This window comes from Hypanus sabinus, chromosome 6 (assembly GCF_030144855.1).
Source record: "Hypanus sabinus isolate sHypSab1 chromosome 6, sHypSab1.hap1, whole genome shotgun sequence".
Taxonomy (NCBI): Eukaryota; Metazoa; Chordata; class Chondrichthyes; order Myliobatiformes; family Dasyatidae; genus Hypanus; species Hypanus sabinus.
This window is the reverse complement of record NC_082711.1, coordinates 53,349,098-53,373,488: the sequence shown is the minus strand read 5'-3', so window position 1 is coordinate 53,373,488 and position 24,391 is coordinate 53,349,098. Positions and strand designations below refer to the sequence as shown.

The 24,391-nt window shown below is 38.7% G+C and overlaps 1 protein-coding gene across 3 annotated transcripts in view; it reads left to right on the top strand.

Moving 5' to 3' along the window:
- Window positions 1-24,391, top strand: part of plxdc2b (plexin domain containing 2b) — a 435,240-nt gene that overhangs the window by 281,450 nt on the left and 129,399 nt on the right. For all 3 annotated transcript variants that reach the window (XM_059972140.1, XM_059972142.1, XM_059972141.1), the window contains exons 5-7: window positions 6,181-6,303; window positions 7,651-7,769; window positions 8,843-8,942. In XM_059972140.1, coding sequence (XP_059828123.1) covers window positions 6,181-6,303; window positions 7,651-7,769; window positions 8,843-8,942 — 342 coding nt within the window. The remainder of the gene's footprint in view (window positions 1-6,180; window positions 6,304-7,650; window positions 7,770-8,842; window positions 8,943-24,391) is intronic.

Here is a 24,391-nt window from a genome sequence, read left to right as displayed (position 1 = left end):
ATTCAGTATGACTTCTGTAGGCTGCAATATGCCAAGATAGAAGAAGCTGTTCCTCAAGTTTTCACTGGGCCTCACTGTAATTGTACGGGAGGCCATAGACCAAATAAGTTTCAGTGTCAGGTCTCTCAGGTTGGCACATATTTCCCACAGCTTGTGGAGGACATATCATATATCAAATTTCTAATTTTTGATTAACTGCACAAAAGTCAAATCAGGTCACTTTTTATTATCATTTCAACCATATAGTACACAGTACATAGCTGCTATAGTACATAGTAAAAACGAGACAACAATTTTCAGGACCATGGTGTTACATGACATAGTACAAAAACTGGACTGAACTACATAAAAAACAACACAGAGAAAAAAAATCTACAATAGACTACAGACCTACCCAGAACTGCATGAAGTGCACAAAACAGTGCAGGCATTACAATAAATAATAAATAAGACAATAGGGCAGTAAGGTATCAGTCCAGACTCTGGGTATTGAGGAGTCTGATAGCTTGGGTGAAGAAACTGTTACATAGTCTGGTCGTGAGAGCCCAAATGCTTCGGTGGCTTTTCCCAGATGGCAGGAGGGAGAAGAGTTTGTATGAGGGGTGTGTGGGGTCCTTCATAATGCTGTTTGCTTTGCAGATGCAGCGTGTAGTGTAAATGTCCGTAATGGGGGGACGTGAGACCCACACATTCAGATTATAACAACAGGCACTTTTAACCTCCTCCTTTTGCTCAGTGCAATGTTTGAGAAACTCATGTCCAGTTTAACGGTGAGCTCTTGCAGACCATTTTGAGATCATGAGTCATTGAGCCATACAGCAGGGAAACACACCCTTCAGCCACTGAGCCTGTGCTATCAAGCATGTATCTACACCAATTCGACACTGAACGTACCTTATTTTTCCCCGATCCCAACAACTCTCCCCATGTTCTGCCACACACCTTCAATAGTGGAACATTTTACAATGACCAGGTGCCTACCACTGGAACATCTTTGGGATGGAGGAAGTCATCCAGAGGAAAGAAATGGCGTTACAGGGTAATTGGGAAAATGTCACATAGACAGCATCAGGGTTCAGGAGTGAATCAAATTTGCTGCAGTGATATGACAGCCTCTCTCTCACTACATGACTGATTGATCTTGAACATAGATACGGTAACACAAAATGTCGCCTCAAAGTGAAAGAAATACCTTCATGAAAAAACAATCTTTGCTACGAGTAAAATAAAAGTACTTAAATTTTCAGTCTCATTGTTCTGTTCAGTTTAGGCTCTGTTCCATTTGATTTGCTCAGATCATGTCTAGCATTTGAAGCCGTTATGTGATCCTAAATCTAACCTCCAGGTGTGCCCAGTAAAGGTAGCCACTAAAGACTTGGGCTCTTTCCACTATAAGCAATAAAAGGCATTTGTCTGCTGCGTAGTAAATTCACAGCATGGATCATTTCTCACTTGTTGGCAACAGTCAGTTGTTGATTGAGTTACTTGCATCCTGCACTGAAATTGCAATATAAATGGAACATGAGCTGTATTTTATATAAATGTGAATCAGCTCGTGTCATCAAGAGTTGTCTGAATTGTCAGTAGAATGTAGAATTTCAAAATAAGATCATTGAGATGCATACGTAACTACAGCATAAAAACTGGGAATTGACAACAAATGTTTATGGCTGTCCCTTCCCCTTTGCAGATATCTTGGATGACATTCAGAAAGAAGACCAAACTGAACTTCAATCACATGTGAACAGATATTTACATGGTTTCTTTTGTCAGAAGAAAACATTAAAATTAATTAATTAATTACCATGGTATTATTTAGAATGCAACTTACATTGGGGAAAACTATCATCACAGTTTGCATCATGTTAAGATTTGTTGCTTTGAAAGTAAATGTGTTGACAGAATGCCTGCAAGAAAATTCATGTCAGGGTTGTATATGGTGACATATATCTGCTTTGATAGTAATGTTACTTTAAACTTTGAGAAGAGTTCACATCATTATGACAACTTATTTTTTTATTTAGTTGGAAATACAGGACTGAATGTGTCCTTTACAGCTCATGAAACCGCGCTGTCTACCAGTAACCCTCTGATTTAACCTTCGCCTAATCACAGGACAATTTACAATGACCAGTTAACCAACTGACTGGCATGTGTGAGGAGATCAGAGTATCAGCAGGAAGTACACATGCACACACAAAGGATGTACAAACTTTCTTACAGAGAACGTCAGAAATGAACTTCGAACTCTGATGCCCTGAGCTTTAACAGTGTTGTGCTAACTGCTAAGCTACTATGGTATGCAAGAGTTCTCTCTGTAAATGCTCACTTCAGCTACCAGCATTGGGGATAGGTGTACAAAGCATCAAAGGTTTTTATTTCAAATATTAAGCTACATAATGGGAACTGACATAATAAGCTGCACCCAAATGTGAAGAATTGATATATGTAGGTCAGTCTATGTAGGTCTTGTATCTGAATATTTAACAATATACCTCTTCACGGTATATTTAATAATCTAGAGCTACAAAACTGAAAATTGTTATGTTGTATGGATCCTAAGAATTGTTTTCTTCTAAAATTAGCCATGAAAGGCCTTGCGGTTGATATTAAAGTCATGGCCCTTGTTGTGGACTGTACCGCCATGTGAAATGTTTCCTTATAAATTCAACAACCTATTTATAATAATCATTAACACGTGTTGATTCACCACTTAATCTTCTATAGTCAAAAGGAATTCAAACCTAGTCTTAACAAATAACAGACTGGATGGGCTGAAGGGCTTGTTCCTGTGCTGTAGTGCTCTGAGACCCATACATTTGTACATCTCTAACAGGTCCTCTGGCTGCCTCCTCCACTCCAAGAAAACCAAGTCAGCATGTGCAACAGGTCCTTATATCTGAAACACTACATCTTAATCCTAAAACTAGTACACTTCCTCTGCTGTTGTACTTTCGTCAAAAGTAAGTTTTCATGTGAATAATGTTCCCTGGAGCAGGATATATGTGGCATACCTCAACCTAACACCCTCTGGTTATAGACCCCTCTACTGTGGAGAAAAATATTTTATTCCCTACCCAGTCTATGCTTCTCTTAATTTTGTATTCTTTATCATGAGTCCAATCAGCCTCCCCTAACTCCAAACAATCCCAGTCCATCAAGCCTCTCCTCATAAGTGAAATGCTCCAACCCAGATAATTTCCTGGTGATTCTCTTCAGAGCAATCACACCCTTGCTGTTGTGTATTGGTCTGGGATGTAGAACTGTACACTGTGCTCAGGTTCTTTCATCAGACTTTGGTGTGTGTTTCTCTCTGCTTCCATTCAAGTCATTTTAAATATAGCAGAATGGAACTGACGTGATATCAATTAGAGTGCTTAATCACATCTGCTAATGCCAATCTTCTGCCTCCAAGACAAATTTCTATCCTAAGTATTAATTGCATATTGTTATATTTTTGTTAAGCCTCTTATCTGGAATCTTGTTCATTGTCTTTGGAAATACTTATAACTGAGATCCATTGATAAAATCCATTCTTAAGGCTACTTTAGTTACAACCTAGAAATCTTCATGCATTTTCGTCAAATTTATTCTTTATATTTCTAGGCTTGTCTCGCTGGTCAGCTCATATTTGTCTAAATGTTTCATCACTGGCTTGTAAGACATTTTAATAGCTTTCTTACAATGGATATTATTATGTTTGTTCTTGATAAAAGACAAACCTGGCATGGGTAAAGTAATACATTTTATTTCAGCAATGGCCTCAGCCCAAAACGAACGCATGAGACCTGCTCCCCAATGTCATTTCTGGTTCCAGGTGAACTGCTGGCATTGCATACTGGGAACTGAGGTTCTTTATTATGCACACAAATACATAATACCTCGTGTTCTTGGTCCTCTTCAGACACAGCAGCACACTAGATCATTGAATCAAATTCTGAAGAGCACATCACAGGCTCCAACAGCTTCTGTAACAATAAAGGCAAAAAGAACAAGAAGAAGACATAGAGAAAGTGAAGTAATTGAAGAGATTGGCTAGCTGGAAGACGTCACCCGAGGAATCATTGTTTGCTCTTGCCTTCTTGACTGGAAATCTTCATTCAAGATCAGACTTTCCTTGCTTAAAGGCATCAGTCCTTGCCTTGACAATCTAAGTGTTTCCTCAGCAATAAAGAGCTCTTCATATCAAGACTCCTTGATACTGTTCCAGAAGTAAATTATCATGTGAATAAAATTTCCTGGAGCAGGAAATACATGACATCCAATGTTTATTCAACAGTTACAATAGCAAAAGTTATTTGTTATTCATTATTAACAATTAAAATAGCCAAAGTTGTCTCATTACCTTGCATTAAGGGGAAAAAAGCAGAGATCTAATCTAATCATTGATGTGAATGTGTTATTCCCCACTATTCTGGATTGACTGAGTTGATTTCAAAAAACTAAACAAAAATCTACTGGTGTATTTCCAAACCAATCTCTGTCAGTAAATGCATGTAGATTTCTTCATTGTACATGTACCTATGACATTTAAAGGCTGCAGCTGCACATTGACAAAGCCAAGAAATGAACTATAAAGTACTTACAGGAAGCAGTAAGGAAATTTTTTTAAGTCTGTACAGACAAGAGTAAGGAATCTTGATCTTTCCTTTCCAGGGCAAATAATCCATCTGTTGAGGCATTCACATGAATTAGGGGCAGAGAAGGCCATTCGTCCCTTTGGATCTATTGTACAATGTAATAAGATCATTGGTGATGTGACTACAACCCCAACTCCACATTCCCATTCACTCACAGCAACCTTTCTCCCATTCCCTGTCAAGTGACTATCTTCATTTGTCTTAAAAATATTCAAAGAATTGACCTTTTTAGGAAGAGAGTTGCAAAGACTCACAAACTTCAAAGAGAAAAATATTTCAGCTCGTCCCTGGCTTATTATTTTTAATTAGTAGTGACTCATTATTTTAAATTAGTTGTGCCTAGTTTTAGACTACATCACAAGAGTAAATGTTCTCTCTGCAACAATCTGGTCAAGTACCCTCAAGACCCTGAATGTTTCATTTGAGATCATCTCGCTCTTCAAACTTCCTGCTAATACAGGGTAGTCTTGATAATCTTTTATATTAAGAAAACCTTCCTATCATGGAGAATGTTGAGAGATGACCTTATGGATGTTTATAAACTTATGAGGGATGTAGACAGGGTATTTAGAATCTTACTCCCTAGGCTCAGTGTTTAGAGGCAGAGGCCACAGGTTTTATGATGAGAGGGGAGAAACTGAAAGGAGATCTGAGGGATAAGCTTTTCACGCAGGATGTGATGAATATCTGAAACAAGGTGCCAGAGGAGGCGGTGTAGGCAAATATAACTGATGCACCATCAATAACTCACACTGAGACGTAAGGCGAGATATCGGCTTTTATTGACTGGAAGAAGGAACCAGGAGTGAGTGTCCATCATACTATGTCCTGGAGACTGAGGCCGAGCGTCAGGCCTCAGATCGCCTTTATACAGGGGCCTGTGGGAGGAGCCACAGGAGCAGTCAGCAGGGGGCGTGTCCAGACAGGCACATAGTTCACCACAATAACAAGAACATTTAAAAGGTGTTTGGACAATCGCTTGTCCTAAGTGCAGGCAAATGGGATTTGTGTAGATAGGCATCATAGCCTATGTGAATAAAGTGAGGTGAAAGGGCCTACTTGTGTCTTGTGCAAATCTCTGATTCAATGATTCTAATCAACCTATTTCAGGTATTAGACCTGTAAGCCTTCCAATGCCTTAACATCCTTCCTTAGGCAAGGATGCGGTACTGTTAACAGAACTTGAGAAGTGGTCTCACATTTTAGTTTATATAAATCAAAAATAAGCTCTTGATTATTTCCAGCCTTTTCTGTTCATATTTCACATTTCTATCGTATACTTTATTTACCTTTTTTTTAAAGAAAGGAAAACTTGAACGGGATAACATATAGGCCCAAGATATTTATGCCTCAGAGGAATAGCAGCTTGTTACAAAGCTGAATTTCTGATAGCTTACTTTGAGATCTTCATTCCTTTTGGTGAAGAGAAATTCTTCATTAAGTATTTAATGAGCCTTACATTATTTATGTGCTTCAAAATTAGGAATCATGATTCTTCTTGGATATTGGATCTCATTTCATATGATCTCCTCTCTTGTAGGTTTTATCTACACAGGCGAAGTTGTACACCGCATGTTAACAGCCACTCAGTATATTGCACCATTGATGGCCAACTTTGACCCAAGTGTATCCAGGAATTCAACTGTAAGATACTTTGACAATGGTAATTATTGATTTTATCAAGACAATATATATGATCACAAAAAATGCATTTTTATGCTTTCCTAAAATATGTAAAGAAATGCATTTTCTATGTTCTAAGTACAAGTCATTGCCAGAGTCCGGTGATTACTGTTAACATTCTGCATCAGATGTTGGTCAGCGGGCACCTCTCGAGCTAGATTAGAACAATCACTGGCAATTCCTATAAATGACTGTGCTGAATACTTGCTATCAACGATGCTGAAAATTGGCAGATCATCTCCAATGTTAATGTATAACAGCCTTTGCTAATGCTTGTCTTTCTAAATTGCATAGCTGAGATTTCTGGAATTCATCAGGGCACAGTGGCTAATAAATCTACATCAAAGGCTATTTGCTATCATGAGTGACCCTTGGGCTGTAAAGGTTTAATGCTACTTTTGTGTTATTGTTAGTTGTGTCAATTTACAATCCTCTGACAGTGAGGCAGCACATATCAGCCTACATCTAGTTCTGTGTCATTATGGGTTGAATAGTGGAAGGTATAGTGGCCAGCTGATAAACCTTCTTAGTAATATTTGAATTAAACTATATTTGCCCATACCTGTCATTAACATGACAAGGTGACCATTGACCAGATACATAACGAGACCAGACAAATCAACAGCACAGCTTCAGGAGCAGGACAGAAGCTGGATGTGGTGACAATTTTACATTTCTTAACAGATTAAAGTCTTTCAGCCATGTAAGAGTATGAGGCACTCTATTCCACAGCCAACAATGCACACCAGTTTAAGATTCAAGAATCTCCAGGGTAAAAGAGTCTGTGATTGAAGCAAAGCTGTGTCATCACTTAAGAAAAGGTTGAATAGTTGGTTCAGATAAAGGATACGGTAATTATCATTACTGCGCATTTGGAGGATACACAAAAGCGCTAATGATTTGAACTGAAAAAATTGTGTTACTGGTGTAGTGTATATAAGCAAATGTTTCCACTGTCACCACACCAAATGGCACAGTGCTCTGCTATCAATCACTTCACAGGCTTTAAATTTGGTGAAAAGCAGTAAAAAACCAAACAAAAATGCTTTTAATCTAACTGACAAAGAAATAGAAAAGCTGGAAGCAGTACTACCATTGTCCCCAACTGCAGCCACCAGGAGAAATGATTTTTTGTTAGTTTAAAAAAAATCCTATTTACAAAATGTTGGGAAAATGTATGAAATAAATAGTTAACAATCTTGTTTTTCCCCTGGGTAACCTGGTCTCGCTGTACAACAAGCAGTGTTGTTGAACAGATTGGCTTGAACGTGCTGCAAAGCTAAAGGGCCTTGTTTGAACTAATGTATTGTTTTATTTGGATGTACAGGTACTGCTCTGGTAGTGCAGTGGGACAATGTCCATCTGCAGGATAACTATGATTTAGGAAGCTTTACCTTCCAGGCTACCCTACACAATGATGGACGAATTGTCTTTGGTTACAAAGAGGTAAGTGTTTCAGCTCTAGGAAATGCTGAGTATTGGTATATTTGAACAACTGTTCATTTTCTGTGGATGGTATTTATTAACCTCAAGAAAAATGTTTCAAAGTCAGGTAGGAATATGTGAACAGCTCTTCTAATTGCAGCCAGTCATTTTAAGTAAATGAATTTTGACAAATCGGGGTTTACTTTGATTGGCCTTTATTGATTTAATGGCTTGGATCTACAAACGTAATGTGACTCCTAGGACTGAGTGGTGCAGAAGGTGTGGGTGGAGGAGCTGCCAGAAATTACACGCCACATTCTAGATGTGATGAAATTACATTTAATATGTGACCATTCTATTGCTGTTACATTTACTGCCTGCAAAGAACGTTCTGAATCTGGCAATATCTGAAGTAAGAATGACAAAGAATTTATATTAATTTTTCTGTGTTTTCAAGGAGGCAGAGTAAAAAGAAGACAAGAGATCAGTGCTGCCACTTCATTAAAATTTGCCATTGTTCTTATGAGATTTCATAGTCTAAGACATGCCAAATGATTTGTACAAAGTAAGCTGACATGTTGTTGCATCTTTCCCATCTAATGTCTCAAGGAAAATAAAAGTATATCTCCTACCAGTTGTCAAAATTCAGAAAAAAATGAAAAATTCTCATCTCTTTGTTTTGCATAGTAAGTGGCTAATCAATTTCAGCACTAACCTTTTGTAACATTTTTATCAGCTGTATTTCAATTCACTTATTTTCCTGAAATAAAGAGTTCATTTTATGAATCAATCATTCGCTGATAATTGTAAGCTGCACATGGGCGATTATGATATTGAAGATGATCTCTGGAGATGCTATAGATCAGAATTCTAATACTTTACATATTTGCCAGAATATTACAAATGCAGTAATGTTTTCTGGAAACAATTGCAGCAGGATGACTAAAATATTTTTATGATTTAGGGTGTCTTGCATCTTGAAAAGAAAAGATACATCGTCATTAAATTTTAACCACTTGTTACCAATAGCAGTGAACAGTGAATTACTAGCATTTATTTCATAGAATTGTAAATGTATTATTTTTTTCCTCCAGATACCTGTCTCTGTGACACAGATAAACTCTGCAAATCATCCAGTCAAAGTGGGACTCTCAGATGCGTTTGTAGTTGTCCACAAGATCCAGCAGATTCCTAGTACGTAAAATTATACTCATTCATTCAATAAACAATGTGTAGTGCCAGCCATAAAGAAGAGCTTTCAGACCATTCCCAGATGGAAGCTTGTTTCAAATTCATTTCATAACATATAAGTTCAGTAGTTACAAAAAATATTACATCAATTTGGTTTAGAATGTTGTTCACTTCAATTGCTTGCATGATTGTTTTTTTTCCTTGCACATTCATTGTCAGTCTTTTTTTCTTTAAGTTGGTTCTTTTGGGTTTTTTTGTGGCTACCTGTCAGCAAACAAATCTCAAAGTTGTGTATTTTATACATTCTTTGATAATAAATGTACTTTGAATCTTTGAATCTAGAAGTTGAAATATAGGCTTAATTTCAGAAATATTGAATATGTAGATATACTAGTGGGATAAAGTTAATTGTTATACAAGTAACTTATGCAGTTTTGCAGATGTACAAAAGGTGGGACTCAGAGGTTAATAATGAAAATCATATATAATCAGTAATGTTAAAGAAATAAAATTCTGGTATCAGATAGCAAAGAGCCCTTTGGCCCATTATATCTGAGCGTGCTGACAATATTTTTTTCTGCTGTGTTGATTGCTTTTGCATTTCTAGCTGACTGGTCAGGCAAACTTCATCTAATATGGATGCTAGACAAATGATCAGGAGATACTGAAACAGTAGTGGTCTCAGATAGTCACAGAATGGAATATAGCCCATACAATGATGATTAAACTCTGGCTAGTCAATGCTGTTAAATACATTTGGCCTGAATAGTTACAGTGTCAGCTGTTCTTTAAATATGAGTCTGCCTGGTGGTTTCTTTTTAGAGATGTTAAATCAACCATAACCCTAGTCAATTACTGTCAGATTGAAATTAAAGTCTAGTCACCTCAGCATATTTGTAGATTCATTGAAATGCTGAGAGAATATCAATTGCCTTGCTTTTGTCTGATGGTAATGCAGCTTATAATTTCTATTGTCTTATTTTTTATTGATTTGATGTTGATCTTGCTGGGTATTCTCATGTGAGAAATTTTCCCAGAGAACATATCACTCTCAATAATGTATATAAACTGCCTATTTTAAATGGATGTTTTGCCAAGGAACCTCAAATTCTTTATGCATGTGTGAAAATTGAGCATGTAGCTATGATTAGCTGATAAGAAATTCTTAAAGATGTACAACTACATAGTACAACAATTGTAAAATTAACTTAATTAGTAAAAGAAAATGAAAGGGGATTGATAGGAGTTCATTTACTTGACCCCACTGATATTCTTGCTTTAGTTTTAATCTATTCAGTCATTGCACAACCCTAACTGTTCCCTGAACTGAACGGCCCTTTAAAGCATTTCCTGAGACAGTAATGTGTCAATCATGTTAGAACTCTAGGAGTTGCATCGAAGCCAGATTGAGTGAAGATGGCAAATCTCCATTATAAATGATACTGGTGAATAAATAGTTCTTTTTAATGGTCATTTACTGCTCAAAGCTTTCATTTTAGTTATATTAATTACCTAAAATTAAACTCTCCAGCTGCTATGTTTGGATTCAAATTCACATCTCTGGATCAAAATCCTGACTTTGGATACCAGCTTAACTACTGATGCTATCATTATTTAAATGATAGTGGTAATTTAATACCAGGTACCAAAAATGGCAATTAGCTTTATTCCTGAAGTATGTCATCAGTGCGTTCATTTTCGATCATATTTCTACATTAAATGGATACTTATACAATACTTGTTTGATATATGTCCTTGAGTGGTGGACAGATTATATCTCTCTCCTCATAGAAACTTCTTTATTATCATTCAATCTGAGAACATAAGAACTGGAAAGGAGTATTTTGTGCCTTGATCCCATCCTTCCATTAATTAGATTATGATGGACTTCATCACTCTTCCACCTCTTTTGTCTGGGACTTCTTGGATGTAGACTCAGCTGCATTCTACTATTGGAATTTTACTAGTGGCGTTCCGCAGGGGTCAGTGTTGGACCTGCTTCATTTTATACTGTATATAAATGACTTAGATGATGAAATAGATGGCTTTGTTGCCAAGTTTGAAAATGATAAGAAGATTAGTGAAGGAGCAGGTACTGTTGGGAAAACAGGTAGGATGCAGAAGGACTTAGACAGATTAGGAGAATGGGCAATAAAGTGGCAAATGAAATATAATGTTGGAAAATGCATGGTCATGCACTTTGGTAGCAGAAATAAATGGGCCGGCTATTTTCTAAACAAGGAGAAAATCCAAAAATCTGAGATGCAAAGGGATTTGGCAGTGTTTGTGTAGAACACTCTAAAGGTTAACTTTCAGGTTGTGTTGGAAGTGAGGAAAGCAAATGCAATATTAACATTAATTTCAAGAGGTCTAGAATGCAAGAGCAAGGATATGATGCTGAGGCTTTATAAGGCACTGGTGAGGCCTCACCTTGAGCGTGTGTACTGCTTTGAGCTCCTCATCTTAGAAGAGATGTGCTGGCATTGGAGATCATCTAGAGGAGGTTCACAAAGGATGAATCCAACAATGGAAGGTTTATCATATGAGGAATGTTTGATGGCCCTGGATCTGCACTTGCCAGAATTGAGAAGGATGAGGAGGTATCTCATTGAAACCTTTCAAATGTTGAAAGGACTAGACAGAGTAGATGTGGAAAGGAGAGTGGGAGAGTCTAGCACAGCCTCAAGATCTCTGTCCATTTAAAACAGAGATGCAGAGAAATGTCTTTAGCCAGGGAGTGGTGAATTTGTGGAGTTTGTTGCCACATGTGCAGCCGTGGAGGCCAGGTTATTGGGTGTATTTAAGGTAGAGATTGATAGATTCTTGATTGGACATGGCATCAAAAGTTACAGAGAGAAGGCCGGTAAATGGGGTTGAGGAAGAGCAAAAAAAGAATCAGCCATGATTGAATGGGCAAAATGGCCTAATTCTGCTCCTATATCTTAAGGTCTTATGGAACTTAGTCCTGATTCTGAACTAATCCTTGTATTTATTCCACTTCCTGATTATCATTTTATATTGTGTGCTGCACGCCCTATAGTTTCAGTTCACATTGTGCACTGCACTCTGTAATTCTTGCTTAAAATATCATGTTTATCAGAACTTTAGTGTACATAAAAGAAAAGCATCTGTTTATGTTACAGCTATTAGATTCTCAGGGTGTTCCAAAGCACTTTACAGATAATTGGAAAAACAAAATAAGATGTAAAGATGAAATTACATAACTTGAGCAATCCTCCTTAATTCAGACTGTCACAGGAAATGCTAATAACATGGTTAGCAGGTTGACAACAGATCCATCAGTACTTGGATTGCATGGACTAACTGAAACCTGTAAGAAAACAGGAGTAAATCCAGTTAAGTTTGCACAATTTTTTAAGAGTAACTAGATACAATTTGGAGGATTGGCAGAGGTCTCAATGGAGAAGTCCAAGCTCCTAAGAAAGTATAGTTATCTGAGAACTGTCCATGATCTCAGTAAAAGCAAAGCAAGGTTTAAATTGTTATTTCCATTGTGATTCTGGCACTGAACTCAAGTGTTATTTCACAGTCAAAGGAGCTATCTGTTGCTAGATTAATCTAATGAAGTCATAATACATACCACCCGCATACTAAACATAAACATCGTGGGAATCACACGGACAAAAGAATGGAACAGTTTTGCAGCAACCTACCTGCCACACATAAATAAGAATGCTTGTGCACAATTGAGCAAGAACTAGACTTTGAAAAAACATGGAGTATTACATTGGTGATTACCTCTATTCTTTTCATCACCATGTGTAGGCTAGTGGCATCAATAGGTTCGGTATTGTCATTTAAAGTAAAATTGGATAGGTATATGGACAGGAAAAGAATGGAGGGTTATGGACTGAGTGCAGGTCAGTGGGACTAGGTGAGAGTAAGTGTTCAGCACAGACTAGGAGGGCCGAGATAGCCTTTTTCTGTGCTGTAATTGTCATATGGTTATATCAATCTTCAAACCTTCAAACACAAATTTTCATAATGAAAATTCACATTCCATTTCTTCAAGCTTTACATGTTGCTCATACATAATCTCCTGAATACATCCACCAAAATCACAAGATCACCTGCTTATACATTATGCAAAAACAATAATCCATTCCCTACAAAATCTTATGGATCGTGGCCTGCAAAGTCCTGTGTGCCATTTAGGCAGACTCTCCTACCTCTGCTGACTTGGATTCTAATGCTCCAATTTTGAGAACATATTTTCCTGCAGACTCAACTTTTTTGGTCAAAGTATGCTGGTCATTTCCTCGACTTGATTTTCTGTTCTTATTTAGTCTTCACACAGACGCACTGTTCTGTCTGCCATAGGGTATGACCACTAATGTCATGGGCCACTCACTCTGGTCAGTTTTCACAAGTGCATCCTTTTATTCCAACCTGTCCAATTCCAACTCTGCTTGACTATTAGCAGTGTACAGATCTGAATTGGGCTTACAGTAGTCCAGCTTTACATCTGATCTGTTGCAAGCATGCATATATCTTGTTATGTTAGCATAGTCTTCTAACAATTCATTTTAATATCACAAAATATTTTGTCAATCTAGCTTGAATTGTCTCACAAAAATCACACAATGGAATTGATAGCAATGAAGTTTCACATGATTATTCCTGTATTTTCCACTGGGTGGTTCAGTTGCCACCTTGGTTGTAAAACTTCATCTGGGAAAGATTTCAATAGGACTGTTTTCCTACAATGATACCTGGCTCATCTTACCTTGAGTCATTATTGTTCTATCTATGATAGTATCAGTTTCAATGTCAAGCCATAGGTTATTAACCAACAGCTTTTCTTGTAAGTCTGTCTGCTTGCTGCTGTTACTGCTTCTGAGACAGATATTGTAAATATTGAATACAGACCTAGTGCTTCCCTGGCGTATATGATGGCACAGTAGTTTTGTATCGTTGAATCAATTGGGCCCTTAAAAGGGCCAACGGAGAAGCCAGGAAACCTAACAGTGAGAAGGAACCCGTCGCTGCCGCTTGTCTTTGCTATATTTCCACGGTTTCTGCAAGGACCACCGGGGTCCGGAAGAAATGCTGGTTTAAAACCATAAGGAAGCACATATCACAGCATGTGCAGGTCAAAGTGACCTGGGACTCAGAATGGCTGACGTTTACAGAATTCCCTGTGAATGTGGAGCAGCATTTATCAGCCAGATGGGACGCAGAGTGGAAACCCACATCATGGAGCTCAGGTGATGTATTCCTTTGGTTATCTGGAACAATCGGCAGTTGCAGAACATTGCGTTTGCAATGGCCATACAATTGACATTGATTGCATAAAACTATAGTGCTGCACCAATGGCTTTTGGGACTGCCTGGTGAAAGAACCCATTGAAATAAACCAAGAAGAAAAGAATTTTAATAATGAAATATGAACTGCAATTCAATTATAAGCAAGGTGGGACAGCAGAAACCTGATCGGATGAGTACTACCAAATCATGAGGGATAGACAATGGGGGTGTGAACGCTACCGGACTAGACAAGACCAGGCATACTCCCCTGATGAAAATGGCAGAGTTTGTCATCGAAACATTGGTTAAAATTGATACCTGTCTCAGCTGGAAACCCAAGAAGATTTTACTGTAGATATAGTATAATTCTAGTTCGTCACAGGCGGAATGAACTTCAAACAGCAAAGTGTCTTTTATTGTTATTATGAATTATCACTGAAATTGCCTTTATCAGTTCCTTTCTCTTGGATCTGCAGTTTCTCGAGCTATGATCATTCTGTTAACAGCTGAAGTACTTGACTGTGCTAAAGTGATCAGTGTGTGTCAGCCATTGCAACAATAGCAGAAGATTGAACTGGTTTAATCACTGTGCTGTAAGTAGTGAGTCCCCATGCATCGGACTTCTCAATCCTAACTTTCAGCTCTTTATAATGGCTTTGAATTATAAGGTAATTTTCAGTTTTTGTTAATTAAGGTATTTTGCCCCTTCATGATGTCAGAAGGTTTGTCAACATTCCATGTTTCTTTACCAATTTCTGTTAGATCAACATACCAATTCAATTTCTGCCACATTAGACACTCACTCATATGCTTACTAACAGAACCACTTTATGACAGATGCCATTGCATTTGAGATGCATCTGGCCCTGGCACACCTAGAAAACAAAGATATTTACATCAGAATGCTGTTTCTGGGTTTCATTTCGCATTCAGCACATTGGTTAACAAACTCCTACTCCTTGGTTTAAATACAGTACTGTGCAAGCGGGTGTTGAACTTTCAAATGGACAGATTTCAGACAGTCAGGGTGCACAACCACTCCTCTCTCCCCATTATCACTAGGGCTGTGTGCTGTACATTCTGCTCGCATGTGAGTTCAGGGCCATACACCCAAGCAATCATAGCATCAAGTTTGCCAATGACACAACAATGGTGGGGCTAATCACCAACAACAATGAGATGGCCTATAGAGAGGAGGTGAAAGAGCTCAATCCCTGATGACAGGCAAATAACAATCAGTGTCAATGAGACAAAGGAGATGGTTGTTGACCTCAGGAAAACCCACATGTTTCACACTGCCCACTTGATATCGATGGCATGGCATTGCAAACTGAAAGTACTTCCAAACTCGTGTGTGCGGACATCACACACAAAATCTCATGGCCCTAGTGCAAGAAGGTTCCTCAACACCTCTAATTTCTGAAGAAGCTGAAGAGAGCTGGAATTTGCACATGCATACCTATGTCCTTCAGATGGACAGTTGAGAGTATCCTCACAAGCTACGTCACTGCTTGGTACGGTACCTGCACGCATTGGACACGAGGACTCTACAACAGGTTGTCAAAGTTGTCCAGTGCATCACCAGCACTGGCCCAACCACCATCCAGGACACGTATACAAAAAGGTTCCTGAAAAGGGCCAGTAACATCATAGAGGATTCCACCCACCCTGCTTATGGACCGCTTGTCCCACTCCCATCAGGAAGGAGTAGCATCCACACCAGGACCACCAGACTCAAAAACAGTCACTTTCTTCAAGCATTGAGGCTGATCAACACCTCCACCCACTAACTCTAACACTACTTGATTATTTCCCATCAGTCACCTCATGTACAGTTTGGTGTCATTTTGTGGTAATCCGATCAATCTGTTTATATATATGGTCGGCCCTCCTTTTCTGCAGATTCCGTATGTGTGGATTCAACCAACCGCAGATTGGGAAAACCCGGAAGTTCTCTCTCCAGCACTCGTTGCATGAGCATGTACAGACTATTTTTTCTTGTCATTATTCCCTAAACAATACAGTATAACAACTACTTACATAGCATTTACATTGTATTAGGTATTATAAGTAATCTAGAAATGACTTAGAAGTACAGACTGTCCCTGGGTTATGAATTAGTTCCATTCCTGAGTCCGTCTTTAAGTCGGATTTGAAGTCAGAACAGGTACATCCGGTATTATTTAGCATCAGTTAGTCAAATGTTTTTCTCAGTATATAGTACATATTTTACCTTTCTATGTATATAAAACACTTAAGAAACATATGTATTTCAATAATTTAACCACTGCGTTGCTTACTAATAATTGTAGCTTTCATTGGGGGTAGGGCCTTTCACATGCTCCATTAAAATTGTTCTGATTGTTGACTGACTGTAGCCTAATGCTTTTCCAATGACTGATGGTGTTTCACCTCTTTCTGATCACTTTATTACTTCCACCTTATTTTCAATTGCAATCATTATTATTTTCGTGAACAGAAACACTGAGGATTCAGAGCTGCACCGCTAGGTCCTGATGTCCACCACACAGAGACATGTTAAATAAAGTCCGGGGTTCCGCTGGGTCCTAAAGACCACCCCACTGATACATGTTAAATAAAGGACTTGAGCATCCGCGAATTTTGGTACCCGCGGGGGTCCCGGAAACAATCCCCCGCAGATAAGGAGGGCCGACTGCACTACCTTACATATTAATATTTATTGTGTTTTTTTATGAGCATTATGCTCTTTATCTTTTATGTTTTGTATTTGTGCTACATCGGATCCAGAATAACAATTTCATTCTCCTTGACCCTTGGTGTACAGAAAATGACATTAAACAATCTGGAATGAGGAATACTGCTTTTGCACACTAGCTTATCTCATTATTCTGGGCTATCATAATATCATACACTCAGAGTCGTACAGCAGAGAAGCATCTCTACTACACCTATTTGCCTGCATTGGGTGCATATCCTTCTATACCTTACCAAATGAATCAATTCTCTCTTTCAATATTCGCAATATTGTTCTCATTAAACAATTAATTTCGGCTGGTGGCGCAGTGACAACAGCACCGGACTCCGGAGCAGAAGTTCCTGGGTTCGAATCCATTCGGGCCATTCCCCAGTACATTTCCCATTCGTGCCAGGTTGAGTGTTGAGTTTGCAACTCGACCTTGTAAGATAAAGAAAAATACTACAAAATATCTGTGTGAGGAGCAGCGTGCCACACAGTCTTGTAAGGCATGAAAATGCCCGACACTGGCCTCTCAGGCCTGAGTCAACGTCATCATCAAACAATTAAGATGTCTATTCATTCAATACATACACTGAAGTCCTTGTTATCCACTCCCATATCCACACATGGAGGCTTTGGATTAATGGAATTCCATGTGATTTATCACAGGAATACATATACAATACAAAAACATTTTGAATGAAACATAGTTACCTAAAACCTGTCAGGTGAGTTTCATCTGTATCAACCAACAATTCCAAAGAAAAGCTACCTGATCCCATTTTTTATCACCCAGTTCCAATATGTGCTGTAATAGGTACTGTAATATGGACATAGTAAGACATTTATTTCCAAGATAGAAGATCTAATCTATATAATCGCAGTGCCTTCGTGGTTCAGCTACTGAGTGTTCTGGTCGTTTTAACATTATTACCCAGCAATAGAACTCCTGAACCTCTTACCCAAGAGGATCACTGTATAACCTTGCATATGAATACAGTACATTGAATAAAATAGAGCAAATCCCCAGTTTACCAAAGGTCGCATTACAAGGAATTCCAGTGGCAAAGGGTACAAATACCATTGCGGGTTAGATTCCCAGCAGATTTCTCTGTCTCTGCTTTCTGCACACGGGGGCTTATGACAACTTTTCAGCTGCTGTTCCAGCTGAAATTGATCATCTCAATGCAGAAGATAGGCTTTTAGCATCAGTGTCTCATTTTGCTTTATATTCACCTACACTCCATGGTCACTTTATTAGGTACCTCTTGTGCCAAATAAAGGGGCTACTGGGTGTATGTTCATTGTCTTCTGCTTCTGTAGTCCATCCACTTCGAAGTTTGACATGTTCTGCATGCAGAGATGCGCTTTGCACTCCACTGTTGTAACAACTGGTTATTTGACTTCTTGTCAGTTTAAAACGGTCTGGCCATTCTCCTCTGCCTTTCTCATAAACTAGACATTTTCTCTCAGAGATCTGCCACTCAATGAATGTTTTTTTTAACTTTTATGCCATTCTTGGTAAACTCTAGAGTCTGATGTGCATGAAAATCCCAAAATATTAGAATTTCTGAGATACTCAAACCACCCCTTCTGGCACCGACTCTCAGTTTACGGGGGAAGTCACTTAGAACACATTTTTTCTCCATTCTGATGTTTGATCTGAGCAACAAATGAACCTCTTGACCATGTCTGCATAATTTTGATGCATTGAGTTATTGCCACATGATTGGCTGATCAGATATTTGCATTAACAAGTTGGTGTATCTAATAAAGTGGTCACAATGTGTATAATATCCAGCAGTCATATGTACCTGAGAAATGCATGAGTATCACAGTAATGGGAATTTGCATTCATTTAACACCTTGCCATCTTTGTAAAGCACTTGACATACTGTGATTTACTGTAATTCATACCAGCTCTTTCACAATCCAGTGTCTTCAATGAGAAGAATGATAATCACAATTTGTTTTTGGAATGTAATCAAACTTCCTGCATTTCTTTGATGTTACTGAGGGAAGCTCAAAATTACTTCAGACTGGGAAAGCAAAACCTGCCAAGAAATAGTATTGTTAATGAACACATTTTAGCACAAGTTCAAGCTGAAGCAAAATGCAGACTAATGATTTCATTTCAAACTATATTTGAAGATAAGTTGGAAGACAAAATGAATTTCAGTATAATTTTAAAAATTACATTTTGAAAACCCTTTCATGACCTTGTGTTCTCTCAAAGAGAATCACAGCCTACAAAGTACCTTTGAAGTGTAGGTACTATTATAATGCAGGTCAATCAATTTACACACTGCAAAGTCCCACAATCACAAATAAGAAAATGCCTAATAAATTATTTTAGTAATATCAAGTGAGGGATAAATATTGACTACAATACTCTTACTTGTATTACAATTCTGTGCTAATGGAAACCAGACGTTGAATCTTGCCTGAGACATGGGGAATTTGTGAATATGGTCATTTCCAGTATTCCCCATTCAGATGCTAACACACGGGCTCAATAAATAATGTTGCTGTTGTAGACTTATTAGTCAAACTAACAGAGACTAACTGGCAGGTTCAATCAAATGTAGTTTTGTGAAAGTTGGGAATTTTGTATGCATAGGAATTAAGCAAATGGTGGGGGGAATACAGCTTTTGAAAGTAAGTGTAACTAAACAGCATTATATGAAGAAGGAAAATGACAATTATTAGTTAATTAAAAGATTAAAGCAGCCAAGTGTTAAGTTCTGAGCTGAGAAAGCTGTAGGTTTACATAATCAATAAAATAAATAGACCCCAACAGGCCACTGAATTTAGATCTTGTACCATCTGATCCTCAGTATTTTCATGATGGGAGACTTGTCTTTGGAAGTAACTAGACTCCCTCTTGTTGAACTGTTAGCTGGTTCCTTTATGCTCCTTGCACCCACATATCCAGGAAAAACCTTAGAGCCAGATTTTAAAATTGGGATAAAAACTGATTTCACAACATAGCATCTACGAGCCTATGTTGTACATGAACAGCATTTTACATACATTGGTCAGATTCAGGTTCAGAATTCTTTATCAGATATACAACGAAACACACAGTGATATGCATTGGTTGTGTAACAACCAGGACACCTACCCAAGGATGTGCTGGGGGCAGTCTGCAAGTGTCACCGACATAGTATGCCCACAGTGTTCAGCAGACAACACAAGCAGTAGCTACAAAACCAGACAGGACAGGACAACAACAGCAAAGCAAGCCCCTATCCCATCCCATCCTTCCCACCCTCACACCTAAACAGGCCTCCAAGCCCAGGTCTAGCCTCTTCCTGACCTTACTCTTTGTCCCCAGATTCTCTGACCCATAGACATCTGGCCTCCAACTTAAGATTTCATTCCAGGACTTGGTGGATCACAGGTTTGATATTTGTACTTCGACTTCTGGCTTTGCATTGACCTCTGATCCCACTGATCTAGGCCTTCAGGATTTCTTAAGGCCTCTACTTTTGGTCATCAACCTTTGGCTTTGCCCTCTGGACATCATCAGGTTTGACCTTTGGGCCTCTACTTCTGGACTTGCAAGGACCTTTGACTCTGGTGATCTGGGGGGCAGCAGGGTCACCAGCCCTCATAACTCCCTCCCATAGCTGGGACTCTGAACCAAGTCATCCCATAGTTAAAAGACTTTTAAAATTTATTCACTTTTGACACCTGAGAATCACAGGCAGGAGCAGTGTTTGTTGCTGGTCTGCAATTATCCTTGAGAAAGAGATGCAAAATTTGAACCTCTGCAATTCCCCTCATACTATTTTTGGATAAAGTGTTCTAGGATAACATCTCAGCATTGCTGAAGGACTGTATGTGTGGTTCCGAATCAATAGGTCATAATTAGAACATAGACCACTACAGTACAATACAGTCACTTCAGCCCACAATTTTTAATCTTCTCTAAGATCAATCTAACACTTCCCTCCTACATAACTCTTTAGTTTTCTAATCTATGCACCTAACATGATGTTTTTTAAATATCCTGAATATATCTGCCTATATCAATACCCCTGACATGGACTTATTCTCTGGGTAAAAAGTGTACCTCTGGCATCCCTCCAACCCCATGCTTACCTTCAAACACCTTAAAATTATGCCCCCTGGTATTGGCCATTTCCACGCTGGGAAAAAGTCTCTGGCTGTCCACTTGGTGTATGCCTCTTATCATCTTGTATACCTCTATTAAGTTACCTCTCATTCTCCTTTGCTTTAAAGAGGAAAACCCTAGCTCACTCAATCTTATGTCATAAGTCATTCCTTATAGTCTGGACAACATTCTGGTAAAGCTTCTCTGCACCATCTCAAAGGCCTCTACACCCTTCCTTAAGTGAGACGACCAGAACTGAACACAATATTACAAGTGTGGTCTGACCAGGGTTTTATAGAGCTGCAACATTATTTCATGGCTCTTGAACTCAATCCCATGAATTAATAAAGGCCAACACACCATACACCTTCTTAACCACACTATTAACTTGTGTGGCAACTTTGATGGATATGTGGATCCCTCTATTCATCCACACTTCCAAGAATTATACCATTAACCCTGTATTCAGCCTTCAAATTTGACCTTCCAAGATTGAACTCCATCTGCCATTTCTCAGCTCAGCTTTGCACTCTGTCAATATCCCGTTGTATCCTATGACAAGATTCTACACTATCCACAACTCCATTAACCTTCATGTCATCTGCATACTTACCAACCGAGCCTTCCACTTCCTCATCCAAGTCACTTCAAAAAAAAACAATTACAAAAAGCAGGGTTTGTGGAACAGATCCAAGTGAAGCATCTTTGGTCACCGACCTCCAGGCAGAATACATTTCAACTACGGCCACCCTCCGCCTTCTACGGGCAAGCAATTCTGAATCCACACAGCCAAGTTTCTCTGAATTCCTACTGACTTTTGAATGAACCTACCATGGAGAACCCTATCAAAACCCATATATGTTGCATTCACTGCCCTACCTTCATCCTTGTGCTTTGTCACATTTTTAAACAATTCAATCAGATTCATGAAGCATGGTTTGCCTCTCACAAAGCCATGCTAACTATCCCTAACCATGCTATGCTTCTCCAAATCATAACAAGAGATTCTGCAGGTGCACAAGATCCAGAATAATACATACAAAATACCGGAGGAACTCAACAAGTCAGACAGCAACCATGGAAAGGAATGGAATCGATGTTGTTTCTTTATTCCTTTCCATAGATGCTGCCTGAGTTGCTGATTCCTCCAGCATTTTGAGTGTGATGCTTCTTCAAATGCTTGTAAATTCTGCCTCTAAGAATCTTCTCCAATAATTTGTCCACCACTGAAGAATGACTCACTGGTTTATCATTGCTAGCATTATCCCTATGCCTGTTCTTGAACAAAGAAATTACATTTACTACCCTCCATTCACTTGGTACTTCTCCTGTGGCCAGTAAGAATGCAAAGATCATTGCAAAAGGTACAGCAATCTCTTTCCTTGCTTCCTGAAATAACCTGGGGTGTATCCCATCTGGCCCTGGGGACTTACCTATCCTAATGTTTTCATAAGTTTCAGCAATTCCTCTTTCTTAATTTCAACATATTCTAGCATATAAACCTGTTTTACACTGTCCTTGTAAAGTTCAAGTTCACTCTGACTGGTGAATACCAAAGCAAAGTATTTATTAAGGATCTCCCCTTCCTCCTTCAAATTCAGGCACACTGTACGTTTCCTCTTCTATCCCTCATTGGTCCTAACCTCACTAGTCAGCATCCTAAATTTCATGTACACATAGAACACTTTGGGGTTTTTCCTCAATCCTTCTTGTTGATGCCCCCTCATGCTCGATTTTAGCTCTCATAAGTCCTTCCTGTTCTCTTGTAACTCTCTAGAGGCCTGGCTGATCCTTGCTTCCTAAAGTTTATGTAAGTTTCCTTCATCATCTTGACAAGTTGTTCCATGTCTCTTGTCAACCATGCTTCCTTCACCCTGCCATCCTTACTCAGAGAGGAGAACCTGCTTCCCTTTGTCTTATTGGTGGTACATGAATGGGAGTTGATAAAAGAGTAGCCCTGGCACTGTATTCTACTGTATTTTGTTGATGGTATACACTACAGCCACAGTGCATCAATGATGGAGTGATTGAATGTTTAATTGTTCTTCACATAGTCTGTACTGGATGGAGTTGAGCTTCTTGAGGGTTGTTAGTACTATACTTAAGCGGAAAGTATACCACCAAACTCCTTGGAGTGGCTTATAGCTAATGAAAAAGCATTGGGGTGTTTGAAAGGATATTGTGTGCCTTTGGATAGTGAACTCTGACCTAGCAGAATGGAAGATCAATGATAGTAGTTAGAAAAGTAACCTGCACTGAGAAATTTTTGCATATCTAGGATGATTGATCTCCAACAATCACGAACTCCTTCCTCTGTACCAGATCTGACTTTGTTCATTGGAGTGTTTTTTCTTGATCCTATTAGCATCAGTTTTATAAAATCCCTTGTTGCCATTTCAAAACAAATCCAGACTTCTTGGTGCTTGGATGGAGCAATCTGGTCTGCATGGATCATTGGGCTAAAGTCCTTGATTCTATGCTGTAATAAAATGAAGGGCAGTGACTCTCGTTTCAATGCTGTAATTCAGTTCTGTGAGTTTTATTTGTACAGGGGATGCTAAGGATTTGAATCTGAGTGGTTCAAATGCAAATTGGGAAGTGCAAACTGGGCAACAATGAGCAGGTAATTTTTGATGATTGAGAGCAGACCAATTAGACAGTAATTAGTTGGAGTGAATTTGTCATGCTTTGTGTAAGTAAAGCATATCAGGCAAATTTCCACATTGGCACATAGATGCCAGTGTTGTAATTGCACCGGAATAGTTTGGCAGGGGTGCACATAGTTCTGAAGCACAGGTCTTAACTACTTCAGCTCGGGTAGCGTTGATCCCATAGCCTTTATGTAGCCACAGACATAATACCAGAATGGTATGTTGCCTCCCAGCTGCTAGGGTCAAGGATGTCATTGCACAATCTATGAACATTTTGGAAGAGAAAGGTGAACTAATTACTTAGAGAAAAAATAGAATAAATTTTCTGTGGGTAAGACCATAAAATACAGGAGCAGAATTAGGACAGTCAGCCCATTGAGTCTACTCCATAATTGCATCATAGCTGATTTATCTCAACCTCTCAACCCTACTCTCTTGCCTTCTCCCAGTAACCTAACACACCTTAACTCATCAAAAAACCTATCAACCTCTGCTTTAAATATACTCAATGAGCTGACTTTCACAGCAATGTATTCCACAGATTCAGAACCAACTGGCTAAAGAAATTCCTCCTCATCTCCATTCCAAATGGACACTTCTTTATTCTGAGTCTATACCCCCTGGTTCTGGACATCCCCACTATTAGGAACATCTTCTCCACATCCACTCTATTTAGGCGTTTAAATGTTCGATA